The sequence below is a fragment of the Ascaphus truei genome, chromosome 3 (genome assembly GCF_040206685.1).
Source record: "Ascaphus truei isolate aAscTru1 chromosome 3, aAscTru1.hap1, whole genome shotgun sequence".
Taxonomy (NCBI): domain Eukaryota; kingdom Metazoa; phylum Chordata; class Amphibia; order Anura; family Ascaphidae; genus Ascaphus; species Ascaphus truei.
In genome coordinates this window covers 120,063,801-120,089,106 of record NC_134485.1, presented here as the reverse complement: position 1 = coordinate 120,089,106, position 25,306 = coordinate 120,063,801, and the positions used below count along the sequence as shown (strand labels likewise).

The following is a 25,306-nucleotide window of genomic DNA, read 5'->3' as shown; positions in this document are numbered from 1 at the left end:
CATTTATAAAATTATATTTCAGTGGTACCTGACCCCGGCTAGGCTGAGCCAGGCCTACCCCGGCACACTGGACCTGTGCTGGAAGGGATGTGGTCAAAAGGGGGACATGGCCCACATTTGGTGGTCATGTCCGGAGATACAGAGGTACTGGACCATGATTCAGACGCTTATCTACGAGATCACGGGAATCCCCCTTCCCCTGGATCCTCTGACCTTGGTGCTAAGCAAACCCATCGATGACCTTCCTCCGCCAATGTCCCGGCTGATCACGGCCATGCTGACAGCGGCCAGATGCTCTATAGGGGCAACCAGGAAACAGATTAAGGCCCCCTCCAGAACTACAGTAGTTAGAAGGATCAATGAGGACATGACTATGGAGAAGCTTACGGCTATGCTCCAAAAGAAAATGCCCCAGTTTTGGAACACATGGGACCCCTGGCTCAAGAGATAAAATCTAAAAAGTTGAACCTCGTGGACCCCTAGTATCCCCAGACTGTTGGAGTGAATGACAAGGAAGCCTCTAGGCGAACCCTCATACCCATCCATTTCCCTCCTCCCCACTTGTTTGTCCCCTCCCCGCCCTCCACCCCCCTTTCCCCCCCTCCCCCCTTTCCTTTTCTCTTTCCTCCTACCGAAAATGGAAAACTGTTATTGTCACTATCCGATTGCACTGAGTCGAAATGTTGTGGGCTCATGACATTTCTGTATGCACACTTGTATATGAACGTGTCCAATAAAAAAATTGTTACAAAAAAAAAGGCAGTCGTTGTCTGATGGAACTGACACTTCTCCAACTTAGCGAAAAGGTGGTTTTCTCGTAGGCGTAGAAGTATCTGTTTAACATGACCCGGGTGTTCTTGTACGGACTTGGAGAAGATTAGGATATCGTCAAGGTAAACAATGACTTATTGATCCAGGAGGTCTCTGAAAATTTCATTAACAAAGTCCTGGAATACTGCTGGGGCATTGCAAAGACCGAATGGCATAACGAGGTATTCATAATGACTGTCCCGGATGTTGAAGGCCGTCTTCCATTCGTCCCCCTGACGGATTCTTACTAGATTGTAAGCTCCTCGTAAGTCCAGCTTGGTGAAGATCTTGGTCCCAAGTAGTCTGTCGAAGAGTTCGGCAATCAGGGGTAAAGGAACTGGTTCTTTATTGTGATCTTGTTCAGGCCCCGATAATCGATGCAGGGTCTGAGGGATCCATCTTTCTTTTTTACAAAGAAAAAATCTGCTCCAGCAGGCGACGAGGATTTCTGGATAAATCCCCTCTGTAGGTTCTCTAGAGTATATTCCTTCATGGCCTTGGTTTCGTGGCGAGATAACGGGTAAGAACATCCTCGTGGGGAAACAGAGCTGGGCAGCAGATCGATGGGGCAGTCGAATGCCCGGTGGGTGGTTGTTCCTCAGTGTAAGAGGACATGTGCAGAGGTATGCAATGGAGACTTTTTTTAAGGTGAAATTAAATAAGGCTTTTATTGCGCCTGTTTCTTTAACACAAGAAAATCATCCAAACTCATGCAAATAAGAGGTCAAACAAAGCTTCTGTTCCACTTGGGAGTATTTCTAGTGAAACCTATGCAGTCCACAACTCCCTTTAGATTAGCATGTCTCCCAGCCCCAAACATATATCTTGATATGTGCAGATATACAAAAAGTCTTAGAAGGGAAAGTCTTATCTGTCTCTTGTAGGGGAAGGCTTTTTTGTTCTCCAGGTTTAGAAGTACTTTCCCCTGTGCCTTGCTGGCAGCATGCAGTCTCTTCTGGCAGACTCAAGACGTCTGTCTCCTTGTTCAGCTCACAGGTGTGCTAAGGAGTCTCACTTCCTGTCTCAGAGGCAGGCTTTTTCTAACACCTCTAATCAGCCAGGTGCTGGTCAATTAACCAGCACACTGCTGGATTAGAGGCATGTTTTCTGAACAGGGTAATTCCCCTGTTACATACCTCTCCTGTTTGTGGGAAGCTCGGGCTTGCCACGGCCAAAGCCCATCCTTCCACTCTCATTCGAGATATCTCTGTGACTTGAATGAGAGTGGATGGACGAGAACCCTCAGTCCTGCTGGGATTGGAGCCCTTCCTCCAGTTTAGTAGTGTCTCCTCCAGAAGGTGCTTGAGATCAGCAGTCCTCAGTCGCTCAAGGAGAACTTTTTCCAAGTACAGTCTTTCTACTGACCACGTGGTCTTGAGCTTTCCCCTGTGTCGGGCACTCCTCTTTTCGTAGGCAGACTGTATGGCGACAGTCGCAGAGCGCCTATGCAAATTGCTCTCTCTCGCCATCCTTCCCATGTGCTCCACTTTAGCACCAAATGTCCACTTCCTGGTATCAGAAGAGCGCCCAAGAACAGCCACTTGAGCCCTCAGTTCTTGAAGCTGTCTTCCTGCACTTTTCCCATTCAATGTAGTCGCCAGTTCAGCTTCTTTGGGATTGAGTTGCGATTCCAGCTCCATTTCCAGAGAATGTCCTATCTTTTCAGCTTCCTCAGCTAAGGATTCCTCTGGCTTTGATTCTGCACTCCTACCTCTGTTTGTTGCCTGTTGGGCGGTTGCAGGTTTGGCTAGTGCTTTCTTAGGTGGCTCAAACTTCGTAATCTTGTTTTGAAGGTGAGTGGTGTCCCCAGCTCTCACTGTACCCTTGCCCTCACGGGCCTTAGTTACTGTGGGATACCGATGCTTGGACAGAGCCAATACCTTTTCCCGTATTGGAGGCATTTGAAAGTTACTGGGCTGCAGAGTCTCACTCTGTTTCTTGAGTGTTTCCTGTCATTCTCCTTTCAGGGTCTTTATTTCTTCCCTGTGCTTTCTCTGAGCTTGCTTCCACCTATCATTCATTGTTTTGTGGAGCACTGTGAACTTCTTCGCTTGGGCCGCAGATACTCGTCTCAGTTTCTGGACCTTTTTGCGCTCCCTCTTGTACCGAGTCACCTGGCCTCTAAGCTTAGCCTCTAGCGATGCTTTGGTGATGGTCAGGGTGGCCTTCAGTTTATCCTGCTGCTTTGCGAGGACGCACTGGGTAATCAGACATTCCTGCAGCACTTGTATTTCCTTAGCAGCCTGCAGATTTTCTTCCTGCAGAGTTCGCTGCTTCTCATCGACATTCTGGAGGTGTGTACGCAGACCTTGCAGTTGGTTCTGCAGTCGGTGCTCTGCTTCAAATTTTTCATCTTCCAACCTTTTCTTTATTTTTTCAAGCTCTTGCAGCTTTTCATTCTTTCCATTGTCGTGGTCTGTCAACTGAGAATTCTTTTCTTTCAGTCTTAAATTTTCTCTTTTTGCAGTCTCTGTAATTATCAGGGCCTCCATGTAGTCCTTCTTTCATTTACACACATCTGCTTTGAGAATGACAATCTCCTGGCGTGAGATTTCCTTCTCTAGGTTGAGGGTCTGAAGCTCCTTCTGAGAGACTTTGAGATCTATATTAAGATTGACAAGTGTTTCTTTAGAATTGTCCAGTTCCTCAGCGAGACTGTGTAGTTCCTTTCTGGAGACTTCCAGTTTTGTGTGGCCGCTGTTGATCTCATTCTGTGAGGCATCCAGTGCTGCGCGGAGTGTATGAACCTCCTTCTGGGATACGTCCACCTCTGTCCGGACACTGTTGACCTCTTGTTGTGAGGCACTCAGTTCTAGGTGAAGACCGTGAACCTCTTGCTGAAAGACTGTAATCTCCTTCAGTGCCTCCTCAAACTTCCGCTTCAGCTTAGCCATCATTTTATCGGATTGGCTAAGCTTTTCCGCCATGGTGGCATTATTAGTGTTTGCAGCATTTAGCTCGGACTTGAGATCGTCCAATTCTGTTCCAGATTCAGAATACATTGCGAGCACCGTCTTCTGTAGCTCAGCATTATCTTCCCTCTCAAGTTTCAATTGTTCCCAGAGCAGATCACAGTCACGCCTGGCAATTTTCAGGGCATCTTCAGGGCTGGTCAAGGGATCATCACTCGCTGGTTCCGGCTCCGCTTCCCTGGGATGGTTGATTGAGGGTTCCTCACTGTTGGCACCAGACACACCAGACAAACACTTCTTTGGGTTACCCGACTTCTGCCTTGGGCCCTCTGGATATTCGGTCATCCGCATGACGAAACCTCCATTTTCTCTAGGCTGCAGGGCATCTCGGTCCCCCTTTTTCTGCGCGGGATCTGCGGACGTGTCTGTTCCTTCCACGGTACGTGAAGAACCGCTTTTCTTTTTCTTTTTTTGCCTTTTTGTTTTGGATGACACCGTCCCCTCAGGGATACTGGGGTCTCCATCTTCATTTGAAATTTTGGCAGCGTCACTGGATCCACCATGCTTTTCTTGCAACTGTAATAGCTGACGGAAATATTCGGTGATCCGCTTCTCCCGCTCTTTCTACTGCCGATCATATTCGTCATCATAGGGAGCGGTCTTTTCGGTTCGTACCGAGTTCAGGCACCCCCACCATTCTTGGGGTGTTTTGTGGGTGTGACTCGGTTTGGGTTCCCCATAAGAGATGTCTGCCTCCTCATCGGACTGAAAGGGCCACTCTTCCGTGGGGTAGTGTTCATTACAGGAACGCTGCATGTTGTCCTCCATTTTGGGGCTATCAGGTGTATTTTTCTTCCTGCCCTCAGGAGGCGCTGTTGCCACTGTATTTGCTAGAACCCCAAATGGTGGTAGTCCTACAGGTGGGCATATTTTGCTTGTATAGGTCGTAGCTCTCACAGGCCTCTCTGTAGACTTTTTCTTCCCTTGGGTAAGTTTTACAATATTAGCATTACTGTGCATGCATTCATCGTCTGAATAAGGCCTGAAGGGACACTGCTCAGTGTGGTGGGGTTCTTTACACCAGGAACACATTTTCTTCCCTATTTTTGCAGAGTCTGTATTTGACTTCAGCTGGGTGGCCATTTTAAATTCCCAGGATTCTATTTCTTTAAACACAATGCTAGCTGCCCATTTTCTGGCTTCAGCAAAGGCATTTGGTTTTCTGCTTGAGTTCAGTCATTTTCAGTCTCATCTTTGGGTAATATGGCATTCACTCTTCCTACTTTGGGTGCATGTTGTACTCCCAAGATACATAAAGACTTTACTTGCAGAAAAAATATTCTCTTTTTTTTTCCCCCACTTTCTTTCACTCCGGGCAGGGCGACTTAACACTCAGCAATTGGCTTTGGGTTACCCATTACATAGTTCAGCATGCCCTTTTTACCCGGCGGGGCAATTTTACACACAGCACTTGTTTGCTGAAAATTCCCCTGCTTCGGCACAGTCTTGCATCAATTTTCTCACTTTTCTGCATATACTCCATTCACAGCTGGTAGTCCTATGCGGTGTGGCAGCCTTTACTTGCAGAATCAGTACCACTCGTGGGTCACCATCTGTATTCACTGCTTCAGCGAAACATTTGAAAACAACAAACGCCTATCCCTTTTAAGGGCTAACTTACTTCTTGAACCCTGACTACGGCTGGAAGGCAAAACCCCTATTTCAATGACCATATTACACTTTATTGTGATAGGAAAGTAAGGTTTAGGTGAAGTTCCAGGGGAGCGTCGCCGAATGCCCAAAAAAGAAAAAAACAGTGGATAGTGTAATACTGTAAAATCAGTGTGTAGAAAATATAAACTCGACAAATTCCTACTCACAAACGTAGCAGAAAAATGAGCATGTGAATCAATTGGAAGCTTGTGATGTAGCCCGTTCCGGAGGTTTGGTATATATCAGCAGTTCTTGATAAAGCAGAAAACAACCATAGTGTAGGTTGAAAATACAATTTATCAAAATAAAAGACAAATGGAGGCTTACGGCTTTACGAGGAAAAACAGCATTGGAAATAGAGTCTTTGCTACAGCATCGCTCTGCTCTCGCAGTCTTCTTGCACCCGGCATCCGCGAACGTCACTTCCGGAATGTGACGTCACCGCTCGCCGGAACTGCAGACCGTGGAGGTTCCTTTGCTTCTGGCCTCTACCAAGATGGCTGAGAAAGCCCGACTCTACGCGTTTCGACGTGATTACGTCTTCTTCAGGAGTGGCTTATGGGTACTAACAGCTTGGTAAATATACCGAATACCTTGCTGTGATTGGTGTGAACAACGGGATTGCGCAATTATTCAATAACATAGTTTAAAAGCATATTGTATTATAATAATCAATTGAACATAAATACACATCATGATAAAATAGGGATACTGATTAAATATCAATACAAAACTTATACATCCCAAAAAAAAATGAATATAAAATTCAATCCTAAAAACATGTTGATGCTGCCCCCAAACAGCATGAACACATATATGACAAATATACAACTAAAATATAAATATATAAACGGCGATTGATGTACTCTAATAATGATAAGAGAGAGAAGAAACATGTTAGGAAATAGACATAATGTACAATACAGTGCATCTCATAAGGGGGAGATGGAGACAGGGAACTAGAATTAACTAAAAGAGAATCCTTTTGGATTTATACATTAAAAACTTTAGTTCCAAATGGTTTGAATGCAGAGTTTGATTTTAAAGCTTTTTTATAAATCAGTGTAAGATTTGTTTTTAAATATTATTGTGTAGATGTAATATGTATTAAAATTCTACTATTTTTAATTGTATGAGATGCACTGTATTGTACATTATGTCTATTTCCTAACATGTTTCTTCTCTCTCTTATCATTATTAGAGTACATCAATCGCCGTTTATATATTTATATTTTAGTTGTATATTTGTCATATATGTGTTCATGCTGTTTGGGGGCAGCATCAACATGTTTTTAGGATTGAATTTTATATTAATTTTTTTTTGGTATGTATAAGTTTTGTATTGATATTTAATCAGTATCCCTATTTTATCATGATGTGTATTTATGTTCAATTGATTATTATAATACAATATGCTTTTAAACTATATGTTATTGAATAATTGCGCAATCACGTCGTTCACACCAATCACAGCAAGGTATTCGGTATATATACCAAGCTGTTAGTACCCATAAGCCACTCCTGAAGAAGACGTAATCACGTCGAAACGCGTAGAGTCGGGCTTTCTCAGCCATCTTGGTAGAGGCCAGAAGCAAAGGAACCTCCACGGTCTGCAGTTTCGGCGAGCGGTGACGTCACATTCTGGAAGTGACGTTCGCGGATGCCGGGTGCAAGAAGACTGCGAGAGCAGAGCGATGCTGTAGCAGAGACTCTATTTCCAATGCTGTTTTTCCTCGTAAAGCCGTAAGCCTCCATTTGTCTTTTATTTTGATAAATTGTATTTTCAATCTACACTATGGTTGTTTTCTGCTTTATCAAGAACTGCTGATATATACCAAACCTCCGGAACGGGCTACATCACAAGCTTCCAATTGATTCACATGCTCATTTTTCTGCTACATTTGTGAGTAGGAATTTGTCGAGTTTATATTTTCTACACACTGATTTTACAGTATTACACTATCCACTGTTTTTTTATTTTTGGGGCATTCGGCGACGCTCCCCTGGAACTTCACCTATTCTACTTCTGCAAGACTTTTGGAACAGTCTTTTGTCGGGGTCGAGTGATAAGTTGTTTTTGCCTTTATTTATTATATATTGCAATTTGCACTGTAAACTATACATAATTACACTTAATATATTTTGAGTTCACTGTATATTTTATTGCACATTTCACTAGTATTTTTACTTAGATATATCACTGTATGCACTTTTTATCAATGCCTGTGATGGAGTAGAGCGCCATCTAGCGTTTTTTAAAAGGCAAGTAAGGTTTACCTGCTTCAGCACAGTCTCTCTCTCTCCTCTTGGAATCGTGGAAAAGAGTCCATCTGTGGTTTTGTGGCTTTCTTCAGTGCAGTGTAGATTTCCTGCCTGGATGTGTATCCCTTTAATTCTGCTCTCTGCTGCATGTGATTATTTGTTTATGTTGCTCAGGCTGTTTGTAGCCAAAAAGCACAAAAAAAAATTCACAGGCAATCTCCGGGGCCCCTTTTAACTTCAAGGGCCACCTCGGTCCCAACTTCTGACAACCATATGTAAGAGGTCATGTGCAGAGGTATGCAATGAAAACTTTTTTAAGGTGAAATTAAATAAGGCTTTTATTGCGCCTGTTTCTTTAACACAAGAAAATCATCCAAACGTATGCAAATAAGAGGTCAAACAAAGCTTCTGTTCCACTTGGGAGTATTTCTAGTGAAACCTATGCAGTCCACAACTCCCTTTAGATTAGCATGTCTCCCAGCCCCAAACATATATCTTGATATGTGCAGATATACAAAAAGTGGGAAGGCTTTTTTTTGTTCTCCAGGTTTAGAAGTACTTTCCCCTGTGTCTTGCTGGCAGCGTGCAGTCTTTTCTGGCAGGCTCAAGACGTCTGTCTCCTTGTTCAGCTCACAGGTGTGCTAAGGAGTCTCACTTCCTGTCTCAGAGGCACGCTTTTTCTAACACCTCTAATCAGCCAGGTGCTGGTCAATTAACCAGCACACTGCTGGATTAAAGGCAAGTTTTCTGAACAGGGTAAGTCCCCTGTTACACTCAGACTGTGCTTTGTTAAAGACGTCCTGGAAGTCAGAATAGATTTTCGGTAAGTGTATGTTTACCTGTTCCGCTACTGAAACCCTGCATAATTTTTTTTTTCTTCAAACAATTTGGACTCCATTGGAAGGACTCCGATTCGGTCCAGTCTATTCAAGGATTGTGTACTTGGAGCCATGGGAGACCCCGGATGACGTCGACAGTAGGGGTATGGATGACGTCCAATTGGACGTTCTCTGTGTGAACTTCTCCTATCCGTAACTGAAAGAAAATGATTTGCAGAGAAATAAATGCAGGTTGTAAAGGACGGCCGTCGATGGCCTCCAGTCCCACTGGGTGTTTCTTGTGTACCAGGGGAATCATGTTTCTCTCCGTGAATCCCTGGTCAATGAAATTACCCCCTGACCCAGATTCCAGAAAGGCCCGTCCGGTGACGTGGAAGGTGTCACCGGTTAACATGACAGGGACTAGAATCCTAGTAGACATTGTTTTTGGAGGAGAAGGAGATAGGGTTCCCAGTGTGATTCTCCTGGCTCTCACTGGGACTTGGCATTTCCTGACTTGTGAGGGCAAGCAAGTACCTGATGTACTGTGTTACTGCAGTATAGACAGAGTCCGGCATTGCGTCTGCGTTGTTTCTTGCTGGGAGATAGCTTGTTACCGCCGAGCTGCATGGGTTCCTTCAGGTCCGGCGGAGATGGGTTAACAGCCCCTGTATAGAAACTGTGAAGAGGTTGCGTACCTAGCTTGTGCCAGGTTCTTTCTGCTCTCGTTTCCTGTAGCCGCTGGTCTACCCGGATGCATAGAGCGACGAGCTCTTCCAGTTCTGTGGGATGCTCCTGTGCGGCGAGTTCGTCCTTTAGGCTCTCGGAGAGGCCTTGTCAGAAAGTGGCCACCAACGCCTCATCATTCCAGCCGGTCTCCGCGACAATGGTGCAGAACTCGAGGGTGTACCGGGCCACAGACCAGGCACCCTGGGAGATATGCAAAGGGATGAAGCAGCAGTCACCTTGCGTCCGGGTGTATCAAAAACTCTGTGGAACTCCTTGGTGAAGCATGCGATATCACTGGTGAGGTCCGACCTGAGTTCCCAGATGGGTGAGGCCCATGCCAGGACATTGTCAACCAATAAAGAAATGATATATGCCACTTTAGATCGCTGAGACATGAAACGAGAAGGCATCAGCTCGAATTGGATGAAACATTGGTTAAGAAAACCGTGACAACCATGTGGGTCACCACCATAGTAATTGGGGGTGGGTAGTCGTGGTTCGGAGGCTGTGGACACAGGAATAGGTGCAGGCACTGGTGCCACTGGGGACACAGTGGAAAGGGGAGCGTTGCATCTGATTAGTGATGGACTGAACCGTCTGTTGGAGCAGCTCCATGCGCTGGTTATTTTGTTCTATGTATTTTTCCAGTCTGTCGAACATGTTGGCGTGCGTGCTCAAGACTCGACCCACCTCAGCAGGGTCCATGTTTGCGGGGCTGAGCATACTGTAACGGGTGCTCAACACAAACAGGACGGGACCGCGAGGCTGTGGGGGATGTTAGTATGAACCGACCTCCAGCCGCATGAGCTCGTACGGAATGCAGAGTGATACACTGGGGAACAAACAAGAACAGAATGCGCAAGGCAACAGGACAAGCCAACGGAGATTTTGAGGTAAGCACTACATTCAAGACGAAAGATTATGCTCAGCCAATTTGCCAGAGGGTTGGCTGAGCATATAAAGGGCAGAGGCCCAATGGAGAGGTAGCAAGCAGCTGCTGGAGATTAGGGAGAAACGCCCACTCGGTAGCAGGCGCCCAATGGTAGGGCGGAGGCGGAGTGAGGTGCAGGTGATCCTGGGTTTAGAGTGGAGTTACGGTTAACCCCTCACGTGCTCTTGATGACGCGGCACCGGTGCTTGGTCTCCTGGGACGTGACGCGTTATCCTTGTTGTCACGGGACGTGATGCGGGGGCGGGCCTAAGCCCGAGCCTGGAGGTATCCCTCTCTCTGACGGCGGGGGTCCTGTGGGTAGCTTCCCTTGTCTGCGGCGCGTCAGCCGAGTTGTCGCAGGGCCTGTTGCGGGGGCGGGGCCTAACAGTGATCCTCACACTTGGTAATTACAGTAGCTATACCAAAACATATTTGCAACATACAATAATAAAGCGCAACAGTGCAAAAAAACTTGGAGTTGTGCAAAAAAAAAAAAGACCCTAAAAATATATATGTAAAAAAGTCAACTCACAGTGACTGGAGGCACTCCGGGTCAGTATTTAGGATGATAGTACAATATTACTTTTCTTTCTTGGGTACTCGTAAGATGGTCGCAGTCGAACATAGATGACCAGGATCATATACAAAAGTAGAAAATGGGCAAGGCATTCCAGTTGAAGTAAAAAATATTTATTTTACTCAATCCATAAATGTACACAAAAGTACGTAATGTACTAGACCTGGCGACGTTTAGACGTGTGTGTGTGTGTGTGTGTGTGTGTGTGTGTGTGTGTGTGTGTGTGTGTGTGTGTGTGTGTGTGTGTGTGTGTGTGTGTAATCTCTCAAACATTGAAAATGAAAATTGGGTATACTGTGACATGGACAATTGTGATTATTAAACTAAATGGGTTTTTTTGTTTGTTTGTTTTTTTCAGAATTATGACAGTGAAGTAGAGTTGAAAGATGTTAAAGAAGACCAAACACAATGTGGGACTGAAGAAAATGGAGGAGAAAATTCACAAAGTGAAAGCACCCTCCCAAACGAGAGCCAAGTTCATACTGAATATAACGCAAACAGTACGCCTATACTCAAAACTGTCCTTGAATGTGAAGAACAGGAGGTAGATGAAGAAGCAAAACGATACATTACAGAGAAGATTGAGGAAGCTAACAAACAATTGGAAAAAGAAACTATAGATGAAAAGCGTGAGAGAAAACTTAAATTTAAGGATAATTTGGTAGACCTGGAAGTTCCCCCATTGGAATATGTTGTAAATGATAAAGATGAAAGCAGCGGTGGAGAGGATGTTGTAGATAGTTTGTCACAATTACATTTTTCTGATGCTCCACAGCAGGAAAATGAGCCGCATGATGGAGACCATGGCATAGAAGAACACAAAGATGGAAAAATTTTAGTCGAGAAAGATGGGAAGTTTGAACTTATCAATGTACGTGATATTGAGAGCCAAAGTTTTCTGCCACCAATAAATACTTCAAACACTGATAAGGAACCATCAAAAACTCCTGTCAACTCTACAAAATCAAGTGTCTTTAGTACTTTATTAAATAAAGATGACTTGGTTCAGCAGAAAGTAAGCAATTTTGGGGAGATATTTGCCTATTTCCCTCAACCACCAACTCAGCCCAAGGGTCGTCCCAGCTCTGCTATTAATTTGATTAAATCTGGGTATAGGATGAAATCACCACGTAGAGTGCAATCTGCAGGGTTGCCATCTAAAAACACTACCTACAGTCTTTCACCTGAGCAAAAGGAGATGCAAAAAAGGATTCAACAAAGGCAAGATAAATTGAGGAAAGAGGTAAAAAATATATATATATTGTTTTTCCGTGCAAAACAGTTTGTCATTTTCAAATGCACAATACATACATACACTACCCCCCCCCCCCCCACAATACACACACACATACACACACACTTACATTAGGCCTGCCTCTCTCCTCACTATCCTGGGTTGCCGCTCCCCAGCTGCTGCCTCTCTCCCTCACTGTGCTGCTCTTGGCTGCGGGGGGGCCCGGCCGGCGCTGGTCAGGCCTCTTGTTGCCGCCCTTTATCTCCTCAGCTGCTAGCCTGCTTCCTGCACTGTCCCACGCCGCCCGCTCTGTAACATCGGCGCACGCCAGAAGTTGCGTACCGGCATCAGAGAGGCTTGGCGTGGGACAGTGCAGGAGGCAGGCCAGCAGCTGGGAAGATGCTCGGTGGCAACAAGAGGCCCGACCATAGCCAGCTACCCATCCTCCCCCACCCCCGCCCCCATGCAGCTACCGGCAGCACAGTCAGGGAGAGATGCAGCAGCTGGAGAGAGGCAACCAGCGGATGGAGAAGAGCCGAGCCGCAGGTTGCCGACCCCTGGCTCAGACTCAAGGCTAATGTAACACACCCAGTCACTCCTACAAATGGCTGCCATCTACTGCACTTATTCCCTCACGTGCTGTCTCTATAAATCTCCCATCATACCAATTAGATTGTAAACTCTCCGGGGCAGGGATTTCCTTTCCTATTGTTTGCTCTTATTTGTTGCACTTATTGTACTATAATTCCCTGTACTGTATTGTCTCTCTTGTAAAGCGCTACGTACAGCTGTAGACACTATATAAATAAAGATATACAGTACCTACATACATTACAGAGCATTATATATTGGTACGTGAGAATGGTTCCTTATTAAAAGGAATTCCAGGATCCCAACAGGAACCGTTATTGAACGAGGAATAAGGTGCCAGCGCCCAAAGTTGTCCTTGGCAGCTATTCCTACAAGGTCACCTTTTCAACACCCCTTCTTCATAAAGTCAAATGTATGTATGTCTATGCTATTCCAAATTAATATCTACATGATCCTTAAATTACAACACCTTCATCGTGCTGTACCAGAAACCTTTCAATAATGCCATTGTACTCACAACCTTCTCTCCTTTTCTCCCAAAATAAGGTTGCTTGGGTGACTAGTCATATTTTGCACCAAATACTGTATGTTTTAACTTAAATACAGATGTAACCATGGTTATAGCATCTGAATTAGTGATGATTTGTGTTAACAATCAAATTTCCGCACCAGAATTTTAGCATTCTAAAGCCTGTCCAATCATTTTCCTGTATATGCTTACATGGGAAGATTAAACCAACGTAAATAAAATACATGATTCAGAATGCTGCGGTATGCCTGGCAAAGCTATAACAGCATTACAGCTTGTAATGACATACATGCTTTTACTAACTAAGCGGTGCTATGCAATAAGACACCCTACAGCCCATTCAACTGCAGTGTCTTGGAGTACAGGAAGGTGTCTTTTGGTGTAGTGCCACTTAGTAAATATGAGCCACAGTGTTCACTGACTTGGCTACATTTGTATCTATACTTTATTACATCAGGGAAATCTTTACACTTGTCCAAGTTATAGCCACAAAAACCCATCTGCAGAATACAGCATTAATTGCACTATAATGTCAACCACTACTGAGGAAAGGGCCCTGGAAGCCCTAGCTTCTTTTAAAGTAGACAAACTATGTAACAAAGCAATGGTGAAAGCCAGCAGAATGCTGGGTTGCATAGGGAAATGCAGTGCCACTTTCTAGATCATTGGGAAGACCTGAGCTAGGGGCTTATTCAATATGTGCTATTGTCCCAAATCAGCACTCCTGCACGGATTCTTATTAACTTCCATGCAGTAGTGCCAAATGGCAATATATCACACTTTATTGAATAAGCCCCTTAGATACCATGAGCCATACTTACCCCGTAGTGCTATTCCACAAAACACTTTGCAGTGCTAGGAGATCTCCCAGCCCATTCATTTCAATGGAGTGAAGGTTTACAGTAATTGAATGCAAAACTGTTTGCGATAGACACACGGCTATCCTAAATGGATCTAATAGGAAAGTAGGTAGACTAGGTGGGCCAAGTAGTTCTTATCTGCTGTCAGTTTTTATGTTCTTATAGTGAAATCACATACCAAATAAGCAATGGTAGTCTTTGGTGACATAGAAAAATAAATGCAATAAATTAAATTGATAGTCTAAAAAATGTTTAACTTTGGATATCATACAACCCTTGTTGCAAGAATCTCTGATTAATAAGAAACACGACTCTTACCTTTTGTGAATTTGGTAAAATGGTGTTGGCCTCCACAACAGTGGGTCCTCACATAACATTTCCTTTATATTCTCAAAGGTCTCCTGAAATTATCCTTCCCAATGCACTATATTCGGGGCTGATTTCTTAAACAGGTCAGTCAGAGGAGCTGTGAAAGTAGAAAGTTAGGAAATAATTGACTTTAGACTTTGCCCATAAAGGATCATATATATTCCTTGAACTTGGGTAATCTCCAGGGACACCCAGGCCCACCAACAGGGTGGGTCTGCTGGGGTTGGCGTCAGGGGGCCTGGCCGCCCGGGCTGTCGGCGGCCGGGCCGGTGTCAGAAAAAAAAATGCCTGTGTTCCTCATGGGCGGGGAGTGGGACTAGTAGCTAATATAAGCAACTGCACAGGCGGGAGAAACGGTTTTGTATGTTCCCGGCTGTGCAGCTGCTTATTCAAAATACACACACAAGTAAATACTGTTATCTGTACTGTCTGTCTGACTGTATCACCCTGTACTGTTGTGTGTCTGTGTACACTATACTCTGTATTTTTCTCTGTAGTGTCATGTCACTCGTATCGTCCGTCCCCCCCCGTCCTACCTTCCCCCATCCTACCTCCCCCCCACCCCCCCATCCTACCTTCCACCCCTTCATAATCAGAACCTGGGGGTTTAAATCATTCTGCTGTTCTATAGGGGGACAACACTTTTTATTGAGCATTCCAGTACTATAACAAACTAAATGGTTAGTTTGTGTTAAAAAAAAATTCCCTCTGTTTGGCAAATGTTGTAATGTATGTACTGTATGATGGAGAATTTCAAAATGCATCTGACAACTTTGAAGCAATTTATGCTTAGAGATGGGCAGTAAGAGTGTGACCCTTTCCCCTGATTACTATATCCACATGCAGACATATTGTGGCTATGTTCCTCTTGATTGTCCGATTGAACTTCTTTTCAAGCCAATATGTTTAGGAATATTAGTTTTCAGTTTGTACCAATGTAAGCTTAAATTCTTTCAAGACACCCTTGTCACGGGAGACCAGGCCATTTACACCTTTTTACCAGGATCATACATTGAGCAAAACAAGTTAATGAAATAAATTGTAAATTTATTCACAGGAATAGGCAGACACACAATGTTACACAAAATACAGCAAAAAGACACGCTTACTTGGGAATTGGGGTAACAACCTAGACTCTTTTAGCTGTAGGGAATCCTGTCCCTGATCACAGTTGCAAAAACAGGACAGAAAATATTCCAGGCAGCTTTTCGCTGATGCAGCCCTTTTCTTGCTGGAGACTTACAACTGGAAAACTATAGAGAACACTGTGGAGAACCTTGGGGAACTAACAATCTCATGGCCGCAAAGGGTTATAATACCTCTCACTTTCATTACAGATTACTGCCCCCCTGTCAGGAGCGTGAGAAAAATCTCTGCAGCTAATCAGAGACAAGCTAGTAGGACGCACAGGGTTACCTGGAAATCTGAATGAACCAAGGGGCATGGAACATTTGGTATCTCTGGCCCTTGATTCCCTCAATGCCACCCACGATGACAGATCCCGGCCAGTCTGGTGGGCCAAATGGAAATTCAAAGAGTGTCCATTGATCTGAGGACGTGGGTACTTGACTTCTTCCCTCCTGTCCAAATTGTTTTGACACATCAGACTTCCTCTCTGGCTTTTGATCCCCACTGTATGAGTAGACACAGTGGCACTGTCTGAGAGTCCCAGCCCATTATACTGTGCAAAAGCATATGTTTTAAACCACACTGTTCCCTAAAATATACACTTTAAAAATATCCTAAGTCTTTTGGTTATGGGAAACAGAATAAGAAGCTGCACGTTATGTCTTACTACAGGGGTGAGCAAACTTTTTATGCCGAGCCCCCCTTTTCATCCATGAAATTTTTCGGGCCCCCCCTGCCTAATGTAATCAAAATCACGTGAAAAAAAACTTTATTAAACGGTATACAATGTAAATACAAATACGTCTAAATACTTACATATTTCAACATTTTTAAAACAGTTAAACATTACAATTTAAGTATGTTTAAAAACAAAAACCAATCATATTAAAATAACAGCAAAAAGAACAGCAAAAAAAGGAGGGCAATGTAGTATTGCTGCTTTAATGAGATGGATGAGCCTGAGCGCCGGCAGTAAGGACATCCATCCTTGGTGATATTCCAGAGACTGCTACTCTGAGCTCTGGTTCCACATCCAGACGGGAACGATTTTTGCTTTTTAAAGTAGCTAATTTGGAGAAAGTAGCTTCACACAGGTAAGTTGATGGAAAAGGCAAGAGCACGTCAATAGCCTTAGCAGAAATATCAGGATATTCTCTCTTCATGGTGACCCAAAAACTTGTAAGGCTTTTCTTTTTGAATTCTATTTTTAATGTGGAGTCGTTTGATAACTCTATCAACTTTTCTTGATCAGTAAGTGGTAGGTGGGTGCTTCCTACATCGGTGTCAAAAGGATTCCCAATCCAGTGAAGCTCCCCTGTTTGCAAGTCCCGGAACCTCTCAGAGAGATTCTGGTGGAGATTTTCAAGGTGTGTTTTTATAACAGAATCAATCTCTCTTGGATTAGCATTAGAGGCTTCTATGAATTCGCTGAGACATTGAAACATTTCGCAAGATCCTGCTTCATATTTATGCTTCCACAGTGTGAGCTTTTGTAAAAAAGTTGAAATTTTATCACCCATTGATAAAATATTGCTATTTTTTCCTTGTAGAGATGAATTCAAGTCATTCATTTTTTCAAAAATATCGCTGAGGTAACACAAAATTTGCAGCCATCTTTCGTTGCAGAATTTTGCAGCAAAGGTGGGGTTGTGATCTGAAAGATAAAGTTGGAGTTCATCCTTGAGCTCAAAGACTCGGCGAAGAATCTTTCCTCGTGATAACCATCTAACTTCGGTATGCAAAAGGAGGCTGTCATATTGTGAGCCCATTTCATTACAGAAAATGGAAAATAACCTGCTCTGTAAAGGTCGAGCTTTAATAAAATTCACTATTTTTATTGCATCGTTAAGAACTTCATTAGCTTCGGGCTCAAGCTTTTTTGCAGCAAGAGCTTCACGATGTATCATGCAATGTGTGAATTTCACATGAGGTGCGATGCTTAGCACCTTTGCTCTGAAACCCTTCTTATGTCCCATCATTGCAGCCGCACCATCTGTACACACACCAACACAATTATGCCACAGCAGATCATTGGCCTTAAAAAATTCTTCCACAACACTGAAGATATCTTCTCCCGTAGTGTGTCCTTCAAGTGATTTGCAGAACAACATTTCTTCTAGGATTTCACCTTCATAACAATATCGCACAAATACGAGTAGCTGTGCCATGTTACCAATATCAGTGCTTTCATCCAGTTGGATTGCAAATTTAACACTTTGCTGAATTTGCATTAATAGTTGTATTTCAATGTCCTTAGATAAATCTATAATGCGCCTCTTTACTGTGTCACGAGATAACGGTATGGATTTTAAGGCTTCAGCATATTTGCTACCATGCATAATTTCACACATCTTTATTGCAGCCGGAAGCACTAATGTTTCACCAATATTATATGGCTTCATTGTCCGTGCAATGAGTTCAGACACTACGTACGATGCCCTCTGAGCCTTTGATGATACTGTCACATATTTATTCATGACACTTGCACTTGCCTTCTGCGATTCTTCATGCCGCTTAAAAAAGGCAATATCTTTATCTTTGTATTCTGGATGCTTGGTAACCAAGTGGCGTGTGAGTTTATTTGGTTTCATACTGTCGTTGGCCAAGATCTCAGAACATAATACACACTGTGGTCGTTGCTCATGATTAACCATTGTCCAAGAAAATCCAAGTTTAAGATATTCATCTTTATATTTTCTTCTTTTGCTACTTAAAGATTCCATTTGCACATTTGGACTTTCTGTTGTTTTAGTATTTTCAGCAATGTTGTGCAACTTTTGTACTTTTTTGGATGGACCATCATCTGATGAGGTAGCAGTTGTAGCATTTACAGCAGCCTTTAAAAGCCACTTATCCATGTTCAGGGAGAAAATATATTTAACTAACAGTACCAAAAGTTTTACTCATCCGGAGCCGCAGATGATGCTTCAATTAGATCAGGTGATTAAGGCCGTGGCTATATAAAGAGAAAAAACTGATATAGCCCAACACTGTATGATATCATATGTGACAATCACACGCAGATTCTCCTCATCCCCTTCTCATCTCTCACCCCTTTTTTATTTACGTCAATAGACATGCTGCAAATGGATTCTTTAATATTGTTTAAATTCTTAATGCTTACTTATAATAATAGTTTGTTCCTGTATTGTGCTACTAATTTTACATAGCGCTTTACAGAGACATTTTGCAGATACAGTCCCTGCCCCATAGAGTTTACAATCTATATTTTTGTGCCTGAGACACAGGGAAATAAAGTGACTTGCCCAAGGTCAAAAGGAGCCAACACCGGGAATTGAACCAGGTTCCCCTGTTCCAAACTCAGTGCCAGAGTCAGTGTCTCACTAAGCCGCTCCTTGTCCCAGAGTTAAGGCCATTAATTATTATCCCCCATTGACTGTAAAGTTCCTGTAGAACTGCAAGGTTATAGCAACCCAGATGACAGTAGGACAGGGATGGGAGAACCATGAATGCACTAAAATCTCCAAGGGACACCGAGTAATGTTTTATTAACTCATTAAATGCAACAGCTGAACTTTGGACCTGTCAGACTACAGATAATGAAATCAGGTGACCTCCTGTGTATAAAGGCTCTGGATGAAGACTGAACACTTCCCCTGAACCCTGCACCATGCTCCTCAGGAACTGACACTCAGGATTATTAATGCATCAGGTGACCCTAGAAAGCAGTAACATGGCTTGGGTCGGCTCATTTTATCTAAGGCTGGGATTATGGTGCCAGCGTCGCTGCATGAACGTGCTTGTGTGCGTGCGCCCGGAAACCACTCTGCTGTATTTTCATATGGGAGCTACCCCCGTGCCTGCGCGCCTACAAGTGGAGAGGCGCGTTGGCGCAGTAGCGTTTTGAAAAGATAAATTGTGTATTTTCAGGCATCTGCCGTGTGACGCAACGCACAAGCTGGTTCAGCCAATGAGGGTGAACCAGCTTCGTGACACTTCCGCCATGCGTCTACAATCTCCTGAATCAAAGTTTACAAATCACATGGGCTGCAGGAGTGCGCACGGCGGCGTGCACGTTTGCACGTGGCCGCGCAAGGACCATATTTGGGGGGTGGGGGGGCATTTATCACTCCTTTGCTACCTCCCTTCCCTCTCCCCTCTTTTATTCCTTCCCCTCCCTTTTTTCCTTCACACATTTGCTTTCCCTGGTGTCATCCACTACTACCTATCTTTATTAGGCCTCGGCCAGGGTGGCGCTGAGCGGGCGGGTATGCTCACGCTCGGCGCTTAGCTGCTTGAAGAGCAAGCAAATTTCATTTTGCTGCTCGCAAGCGTGCCTGGCCGATTCGTGTCCGGCTAGCTGCGCGCTCATCTGGGGGCACAGCAACGATGTCACGGAGCTGGTTCGCCCTCATTGGGCGAACCGCTCACGTGACGCGCTTGCGAGCAGCAAAATCAAGTTTGCTATGCAAGCTGTTAAGCGCCGAGCAGGCGCAGGAGCTCGCTCGCGCTGGCCACCGTGGCCAGCGTAAGTACGCCCACCCGCTCAGCGCCACCCTGGTCGAGGACTAATGTATTATTTTTTTTTTTTTGTTTTTAATGTTGTGATTTTACTTTCTGTTAATTATTTTATTACATTTATAGTTTCACTGACAGTGCAGCCTACCTGTCAGCTGTGCCAGGAATCAGATAGCAGCCAGCAGAGGAGTCTTACTGACAATGCAGCCAACTGTGTCAGTAATCGGGTCACAGCCAGCAGAGGAGAGCAGGTCCAGAGCGCTTAGCAGACACCAGGAGGTGATGTCAGAGCGCTGGGGCGTGCTCCTCCTCCTGGCCTCTTAGGAACCACTGGCAGCCGCCGTACCTCCGCAGACCTTGTTGTCCGCGAACTCGTGCGCGCGCGCTATCATGTGTGCCTGCCCAGACACCGGCACTGGTGCACTCGCCTGCACACAGGCACGGCTACCCCCGCCTGCCTACACACCCGCACGGCGCCCCCCACCCGCCCGAACACAGGCACGGTCACCTCCGCCAGCCTGCAAACCTACACGGCCGCCTGCACACACACACAATGTTGCCCGGCGCCTGCGCCCCCCCTCAATAATCTTGCGCCCCCCCGGGGGGGCGCGCCCCATAGTTTGCGCACCGCTGTCTTACTACATACTCTATACAATAAACCTAGGACTGGACTTTTAAAAGTCCCCTCACAATCTTGTAGCTGATTGGAGTACCCCCTAGAACTCCTATACCGGTTCTGGGTGATCTGGGCATTTACTGGGTATCCCCATTAACCTCACATCCCTATGCCCCCTTTGCCTTTCTGGGTTGTGCTGAAGCAGGGAACTTAGTGGTGACTCACGCCCTATACAGCTTCTGGGTGACCTGGGCTTTAAATGAGGATCCCCACTAACCTAGGGACCTCTTGACTGTGTCAGGGACACCTCACATCCCTATGCCCCTTTTGCCTTTCTGGTCTGTGCTGAAGCAGGGAACTTGGTGGTGAGTCGTGTAACTGTTTTCAAAGGAGGATTTTGACCGGAGGTCTGTGCCTATATGTCCCCAGGAATCTGACTTGATTCCTGGATACATTTTTGGGTGGCCTGCAACTCTGGGTCCCGTCTACCTAGACACAATGTGACAACACTTTTTCTGCAAAACTCCCCTTGAAACTCATAGCCTGAGAATCTCCACTGGTTAGCACTCCTGGAAAGGTAAAACACACATAAATTCTTTATTGGTGCACAATCACATACATTTCATGTACAAACCAAAGGGTCCAAGAGCTGACACTCTAAACCCACAAATATGGGTCAGAGGTAACAGGCCGGCATAATACCTTTATTGATGGCCTGGTTACCCCTTCACTGTCACAACCCTGCATCAGATCTTCATATATAAAATCGAAAGGTTGGTACTAGCTGCGGTGAATCTGATTAGTCCTCAGCCTCTGGCCAATCAGATTGGTGGCTCTATGACGTCACCCAACTCTCTCTCCCTCTCCCTCCCCCCCACCGGCTCCCTGGTGGAGGGGAAGCGCGGCGCGGCCCTCCTGCCCCAGCCGCCAACGCTCACTTCCCTCCCTCCCCGGCGGGGGGACAGGCAGTGGGCAGGCAGCCTCCGGAAGGACCCCCTTCCTCCTGCAGCTGCCCCCGGTAAGATGGCGGCGCACAGCGGACAGGCGGGGGGTGGTTTTCAGTCAGGAGAGAGGGGGGGAGTTAGTCAGGAGAGAGGGGGGGGAGTCAGGAGAGAGTGTGGGGGAGTCAGGAGAGAGGGGGGGAGAGAGGGGGGGGGAGAGAGGGAGTCAGGAGAGAAGGGGGGAAGCCTGAACAGCTATGAAGAGGGGGGGAGGGGGGGAAGGGAGTTGAGAGGGTGGATGGGAGAGGCAGAACATTACATCACGGGCAACGCCGGGTATATCAGCTAGTTGAGCATAAATCTGATATCTCGATACGTACGGATTGTATTTCCATCCTGTTTTCCAGAGGCTATTCTTAAGGTAAAAATGTCTTCGTATCAGGTGATGTAATACAACCAACATACATTTATACCTATTTGCGAAAGGCTCTAGGGGCCCTACCATATTTATCAGGATATTCCTGCAGTTTGTGACGAGCAATGGTAGTGACATTAGTGTGACTGACCTTTGCCTTTTTAGGTTAATAAGCTTATGGTCAAAGCTATATCCACAGGAGGAACAAAGCTATATCCACAGATGTACCCTGCTTCACTTGCCGTGAAAACATGCAGATTTTACATATTTTCACTTTTTTTTCCTGATGCAAGTTTTTCATTGCTGAACATAGCTACTTTTGATCACTTTGCTGTTGGCGGCAAATCCAGAAATGCTGTACTGACTGTAAGTAAAGTGTAAAGCAGCCAGAAACTATATAATCAAATATGATGGGGTTTTTTGTGTGTTTTTTAACTTATTGTTTCTAGAAACATTCCTCTCGGTTTTTCTACTATTACAAAAAATGTCGTACAGAAAAACCACGGGCCAGAAAATAGTACATAAGTGGCTGTATGTGACCATAATTAATATGGTTCTATTAAAGGAAGAAGAACGCAGAAAAGAAGAAGAAGAACAAAAAAGGAAAGATAACGAGATTGCATTCAAAGCTTGGTTACACAAGAAAAAAGACCAACTGCTTGAAGAAAAGAGAATTCAGCAGGCTAAGGAATATGAAGAGATGAACAACAGAGTAAGTTTGTTAACCTTAAACTTGTTAACCTAAGGCAATGTTTTTCAACCGAGGTTCCTAGAAACCATTGGGTTCCCCTAGCATCCCTAAAGGGTTCCCAGCAATTTCCAGATAATTTAAAAGTGGTACCAAATACATAATAATTTACAATGCAGCTGATCTCAGATGGGCTATAAGAGAGGGTTGAGGTTCCTTTCAATGCATCTGATCTCAGAGGCACTATTAGAGAGGGTTGGGGTTCCTTACAATACATCTGATCTCAGACGCACTGTTAGAGAGGGTTGGGGTTCCTTATGTAGCCCATCTACCCCCACCCCTAAGTGAGATTGGGGGTGGGTATGCCTTCTCCAGCTACTTCTAGGTGTTGGGCTGTGTACCTGTTGGCAACAGGAGGGCTGAGCACTCCGCGGTGGTGTGGGGAGAAACAGTGGGATGATGCTGCACTCCCCAATATATCAAATCAAAATAAATGGGGTCTACTTAAGAAGTCTTTTAATGTTGTTTGTCTATTATGCCATTTTCATTTGAGAAAGGCCCTTGAGGCCGAAACGTCATACTTTTTGGCTCACAATAAATTTTCTAGGCAGAAATCCGCAGTGCCCAGGTTTTTTCCTTCTTATCTGTTAGTGGGGAGAAACAGGACAGGAGGCTAGGTTACCTTGGTCTCCGTTGGTGCAGCGCCTCCAGCCAGCAGCAGGGATCCTCTGGGGATGTTCAGGGGATAGGCCCCTACTAACGTTCCTCCATACACAGAGACCGTAACAGACAGTCTGATCTTTTCTGGGTGGTTTTATTTCAGGCAGATACACCGGGCATACACAAGTTCTCTTCTTGTCTGCATATTCACCTCTCATGATTCTCTATCATCCTGGTCAGAGCCCTGACTCAGGCCTAATTCTCTCGCCTCCCGTCCCCTCATGGGTGGGAGGGAGAGGCTCCCTTTTCTTCTCCTTATTACTCCATTCATGTGAGTCACTGACTAGATCAGAACAGACACAATTTGGGAGGATGTCAGAATTTATCATCTTTGGGGAGTGTCTCTAACTCTGACTCATAGCAAGCCAGAGCCGGATACTGATATGCCCACACGCAGACAGGGTGTGTTCCAACCAGTATCCACCCCTCAGATTGACATCCTCAGAAGTTGCTGGGCCCACCCTTGAATACTGATACATCATTCAAGGCTGTAATACACATACAGGCCTAAGGAAGGAATTAACCTTTCCACTGCCTGCACTAACAGGACTGACAGAGGAAAGACCCAGGGGAAAAAAAGTAGCTGCCGGAAGGCTATGCTATACTTACAATATATCTGATCTCTAGGATGACCAGATTTTCAAAATGAAAAACCGGGACACTTAAAAAATTATTTATAAAACAATGTACATCACGTCACGCCCCCGTTGCCAGACACTCTAACGTCAGGTGGTGACATGTTGCCATGACAATGTGGCATCATGTGATGCCTCGTCACCATAATGCATCCCGTTGTCATGTCAACTTGATGCCACGTGATGTCACAGAGGGTCTCGTTGTTATGGCAATGGGCATTACGTGACCTCGCGCAGCCATATTGACAGAATTTCGAGGGGAGGATACAGCCAAAGGCAAGATAAATATATAATAAAAAGATCTAAGAAAAATTATCTCTGGGTTAGCCTTCAATAGAAGGTGGCAACCTTGGCTGCAGTGTGCATTTCTGTATACAGAGGTGGGCCATGAAGTGTGCGTTTCTGTATACAGAGGTGGGCCTGAAGTGTGTGTTTCTGTATACAGAGGTGGGGGCTGCAGTGTGTGTTTGTGTGTATAGAGGTGGGGGCTGCAGTGTGTGTTTGTGTGTATGGAGGTGGGGGCTGCAGTGTGTGTTTGTGTGTATAAAGGATAGTGAAATCCTCTATTAGAAATAAATAAACAAACCACTTTGCAGCCTGAAATCTGAAATGTACTTTCTAACCTATACTGTACTTAATAAAAATTAATACATTAATTAAAATTACATAAATAATTAATTGACATTAATTAAAATTAAATAAAAAATGAAGGCATTAATTAAAATTAAGACATTTTAAAAAATTTACATTCCTCATTCCTGACCTGACCTTGTGGCTTGTGTATATAATATTACAATTTGCAAAATAAAGAGGGGAAATAGGGTTGTGTGCTATAAATATATGTTGCTACTTACAGTACTTATTAGCTCTGCTACGAGGTGGATTAAGAAGATAGACTAGACCAGTGATTCACAACCTTTTTGAAGTGAAACTTCTTTAGTGGCACCTAGTCATGATGGGACAAAACTGGAGAGAGTGAGACGAAATGTTAAACGGAAGTGATGTCACGTAATGGCCTGCTGTCACATGCAGCGGTGGCGGCGATAGCCGCCGGCGCCGCTCCTAACAGCCGCCACTCCCCCCACACGACTGCTTACATATGCGGCGGCGATAGCCGCCACCGCCGCTCCTAAGGGCCGCTGTTCGCTACCCACGCCCGCTGCCATGCCACACATGCGCAGTTGTGATGGCGCCGCTGACGGACACCACGCATGCGCAAAAGCGGCTGGCAGTGGCGCCATTCCCCCCACACGCCCGCCGTGTCAATACCTCTCGTTGACTCTACACACACCAGCACCGGGGACTCTCCGCTGCTTCCGCCACTGACACAACTTCCGGAGAGTACACGT

General features: G+C 45.0%; 1 protein-coding gene across 3 annotated transcripts in view; it reads left to right on the top strand.

Annotated features, from left to right (window-relative positions):
- Positions 1 to 25,306, top strand: part of CCDC181 (coiled-coil domain containing 181) — a 65,029-nt gene that overhangs the window by 32,087 nt on the left and 7,636 nt on the right. Inside the window, exons 1-3 of one of the 3 annotated variants that reach the window (XM_075589428.1) lie at positions 9,992 to 10,137; positions 11,111 to 11,995; positions 22,480 to 22,626. In XM_075589428.1, coding sequence (XP_075445543.1) covers positions 10,099 to 10,137; positions 11,111 to 11,995; positions 22,480 to 22,626 — 1,071 coding nt within the window. In that variant the 5' untranslated portion in view covers positions 9,992 to 10,098. Of the gene's footprint in view, positions 1 to 9,991; positions 10,138 to 11,110; positions 11,996 to 22,079; positions 22,311 to 22,479; positions 22,627 to 25,306 lie in introns of those variants that run through there. The other 2 variants (XM_075589427.1, XM_075589429.1) reach the window with 2 other exon arrangements.